The following is a 4,108-nucleotide window of genomic DNA, read 5'->3' as shown; positions in this document are numbered from 1 at the left end:
AACAAATATTTAACTTTAAATTATTTATAAATATTTGATACATTTAACAAATGTTTGACATATATAGATTATTTATTTTGGTATGATATTGAATTTTTAATGACTAGTGAGTAATTTTACAAAATGTATCATTGTGATACATCTGGAGCCAGATGTATCATTTTCATGATTTGTGCCTACTTTTACTTTCCATAATAATTGAATTCGTTACTTCCTAAAATAAAATCTTTTCTATTTTAAATGTATCACTAATTATATGTATCACGTTATCATATATGTATCATAAAATTAAAAATCTGAGATATAATATAATTTAATAAATTATTGAGAGAAAGTATTACAACACTTAAATAATAAGGGATTTGTGTAAGTTAACTGATTTTAATCAAGAAGCCTTTTTGAGAGTTGGTGCTAGAAGTGACATTTGATCAATTTTAAAAATATATTAATAAAATATTCAGTTTTGCAAAAAGGCGATGAATCTACGTTTTCATAAATTATCTAATAAGTGATTGAGTGAATGATCATCGAATTTTGACTATGTCGAACATATATTTCAAGTGGCAACTCGAGGTTGGAATTAATTTTCCACTCTTCAATTATTTTTGTTTGGAAAAACATTTAAATACACAACCCTAACATTTAAATCTCCAATGTATTTATTTTCCAAGTGGAAATTAAGAGTATACATATACTTAATATATGGTACTACATTTTAAATAGATCAAGTGTGTTTGGGATTTTAGAAGGGATCCATTTATGTCCATCGAGAAATTTTCGAGCAGTGAAATTAGAAGCATCTGACTCTGAAAGTATTCTTGTCCAATTAACTCTTCCAGTTATGTTTGCTCCTGGCCCACTATTATTATATTCACCAAAATATATATCTTCTTTATTCCCGTTCCACTCAACCCAACCTTCTGGATCAATAAATTCATCTAAAAAACTTGACATGATGATCGTTCGAGAGTGATTTTTCCAAGATCTTCCGAGAAACACTCGTACCTGTGGAGACATCATATCATAAAATAATTAACTGTTTGCATAGTTGGAATTAGAAGTTCATATAAGGAAATTAAAAAAAATACAAGAGTACATATCACATGTCAAATTTAAACATAGTGTCTATTCAAAAAATACAAGAGTGCATATCATATGTCGAATTTAAACATAGTGACTTAGATATTTTTGAACTCCTTTTACCACTAGATTAGAATCTAATTCTCTCGCATATATGTTAAGAATCTAATTCTCTCGCATATATGTTAAGGGGGTCGGTCCAACAATTTATAATTATATATTGTCCTATTTATGAAATACTTCAATTTTTCAGTGAAGGAAAATATAATTTTCTCAAGTATTTCAACTATTGAGATTCAGTGTTTGCAAGTTGTACTGATGAATAAGCTTCGGCAGGTAATGAATTCAATATTTGCAAATGAAATCACGTGTCCTCAATCTGTTTAACCGTTTTAAACCTCTAGATGATCATACAGTTTTACAAATAGTATTACCTTTGGTTCACGCTCCCGCAAATCTTGTGTGACGTTTATCGTGCAACCTTGAAGGACAATAGCAGTATCTTCATGTTTGTTTTTTCTTCCTTGGGCAGTTATTGTCACTTCATTTTGAAGATCATCAGGTCTTCTAGCATAGATATTGCAATTTTGAAGTATGACTTTTGCGTTACCAAATATGAAGTCCACAGTACCATAGACTTCACAATCTCTGAAAAATTGAACACCATTTTTTGTGTAAAGTGTATCTTGATACCCATCAAACTTGCAACGATAGAACACAACGTGGTCAGCTGAAATACTAGTCGCGACTGCTTGGTGCATCGATGGTCCAGCAGTGTTCTGGAATGTGATATCTTGTGCTATGAATCCATAGCCACTTATATCTGTTTTCAACCAAGAAGAAGAAGATGAACAAGAAGAAGAATAGAATATTAATTTTAAGTGTATATCGCTTGTTGAACCCATAGCCATGTACTATGGTCTGCTACAAAAACTTTTCACTTCTATGAACTACATTATAAATAAAAATTTTGTATCTATTTACCTAAAAAAGAAAAAAAAAATAAAAGATATAAGAGCCGGCAAATCCACATCTATTGTATATGAAGTATAAAGATGCATATAATGTATAATATATAATATGCATGTGTACTATTCTTTTTGGAATAAGATAGGTAGTATAGGTAACTTATGGTAAAATAAACGGGCAATGTGAAATTCTTAAAATTACTAGTTTTAAAATTTAGCTTGACAAATATTTCAAGATATTACATGAATTAATGTATTATTGAATTTTACGAGTTAAATTTAAATTAAAGTAGAAAGAAAAAAGTTTATAAAGTAATGAATATATGTGGGGGTGAGATGGGGGGTGGGGTGACTAAATTCAAAAATAAATATAGATAAGCTTCTGATGTAACTAGCAAAATTTGGAACGTAGAAAATAAGACAATGAATATATTATAACAAATTATTTTTGTAATCTTGCAAATAATATATATATATATATATATATGTGGATTAAATTCAAAAATAAATATAGATAAGTTTCCAAAGTAACTAGCAAAATTTGGAACGTAGAAAATCAGACAAATAGTATACTATAACAGATTACTTTCGTAATCTTGCATATAAAATAGGTTGGTCAAACTGACCTACAGTAGCAGTCTCATTTGTTTTGAAGCCAGTGCCATTGCTTTTAGATCCAGTTATGATGGTACGGTCCGTTCCTTCACCAATAAATGTTATATTAGTCTTATTTTTATGAACAAAAACATATTCGTTGTATATCCCTTCTTTTATCTTTATGTTGTATCTTCTTTCACTATTATCTGGAGCTGCTTGTAACGCCTCTGTTATGGACTTGAAATCTCCACTTCCATCCAGTGCAACTATGGTATCAAAAGGTGAAATTTTGCTCTCTAAACCCCAAAATAGTGTTGTTAATAAGGCTAATAATCCAAGTGTCATCGCTTTTTTCTGCATAGAATGAAGCGATATTTTCCTTCTTTGTCCTTCATCCAAAAGCACCAAATAAATTACGATAAAAAATTAAAGAACTACTAATATTCTGGGGGGAAATTTAGTTTTTGTTTGGATATAGGATAAAAATTTATTCTCAAATACTTATTTGATCTTAAATATTTTCAAATTTCAAGTAAAATGGATGTCTTAATATAACGACAAATTTCAAAAAAGACAATTTTAACTATAAAACTTATGGCCAAACCAGAGCTATAAGTAGTTCAATTGATTGACTACATTAATATTTATCTTGCCGTGAGAATTCAATTCCCACGTAGTAATTCCCTGTCCTCCCATTTTAAAAAAAAAAAACTAAAAATATTCCAAAAAGAATGAGAGGAATGATAAACTTAACTTTTATGTAATGACAACATAATTTCCTTTCACATTATCAGCTTACTCAAAAGATAGCAAATTTATTCATGACAAATGAAAATACTAATTAAGTATTTATTTTACTATTATCCAAATGAATTTTTCTTTAAAAATTAATATTTAACTATTAGTAAAGATAAAATTAAAGAAAAATAATTACTTTTTAAATAAGTTTTTTTAGTATATTTTTTACGCTATGAGCATACGAGAAACGGAATTAGTTTTCTGAAAAAATAAAGCAAACAACTTGATACCACGTGTTAAAACAATATACATGGCCGGCACTTTGGCAGTTTATGAGCATTATATAAGTTTAAAACCAAAAAAGAAAAGAGAAACTAATGAAGCGTCAGACTTACCTAATGCCTTTAATTTAGTTTGCCTCTGAATTTTGGATCGATCTCTCTTACTCCTAAAAATCTGATATCCTGGACAATTACATAAAGTTACGTACATATATTGAGAAAATTAACTCAACAATTAAGTTACATTTTTCGCATGGCTAATTTATTGGTTCCTTCTTAATTTTATATATTTATTTATGAAACTTGGCTAATTAAACCATCTGTTACCCTATTAGAAAATGGAAACGGACATCAAAAATCTAGGAAGTTAATTAGTTAGATGTTACATTTACTTGCGACTTTAAGATAATGCTTTTATGAAAGTAATCAAATGAAAATTAATTC

At 28.6% G+C, this 4,108-nt stretch overlaps 1 protein-coding gene and 1 long non-coding RNA gene across 2 annotated transcripts; one reads left to right on the top strand and one right to left on the bottom strand.

Annotated features, from left to right (window-relative positions):
• Nucleotides 1-636: 636 nt before the first annotated feature.
• LOC107860933 (pectinesterase) lies at nucleotides 637-3,908 on the bottom strand. The gene is made up of 4 exons (XM_016706368.2): nucleotides 3,779-3,908; nucleotides 2,675-3,034; nucleotides 1,515-1,903; nucleotides 637-1,005 (listed from the first exon to the last, which is right to left on the bottom strand). Exons 1-4 carry the CDS (start codon nucleotides 3,873-3,875, stop codon nucleotides 709-711), a joined length of 1,143 nt encoding a protein of 380 aa, XP_016561854.2. The 5' UTR covers nucleotides 3,876-3,908; the 3' UTR covers nucleotides 637-708.
• Nucleotides 1,314-2,290, top strand: LOC124895886. The gene is made up of 2 exons (XR_007051972.1): nucleotides 1,314-1,416; nucleotides 1,613-2,290. It is a non-coding gene; the product is annotated as an uncharacterized LOC124895886 (long non-coding RNA).
• Nucleotides 3,909-4,108: the final 200 nt, after the last annotated feature.

This window comes from Capsicum annuum, chromosome 2 (genome assembly GCF_002878395.1).
Source record: "Capsicum annuum cultivar UCD-10X-F1 chromosome 2, UCD10Xv1.1, whole genome shotgun sequence".
Classification (NCBI taxonomy): domain Eukaryota; kingdom Viridiplantae; phylum Streptophyta; class Magnoliopsida; order Solanales; family Solanaceae; genus Capsicum; species Capsicum annuum.
Note: the sequence above shows the minus strand (reverse complement) of the source record. Positions and strands in the feature narration are given on the sequence as shown.

Coding starts and splice junctions, on each gene's coding strand:
- LOC107860933 (XM_016706368.2), bottom strand. CDS start 3,875: ATGTACGTAACTTTATGTAATTGTCCAGGATATCAGATTTTTAGGAGT. Junction 3,035..3,778: donor AACTAAATTAAAGGCATTAG/GTAAGTCTGACG, acceptor TTTTGGATGAAG/GACAAAGAAGGAAAATATCG. Junction 1,006..1,514: donor TGCGGGAGCGTGAACCAAAG/GTAATACTATTT, acceptor ATGTCTCCACAG/GTACGAGTGTTTCTCGGAAG.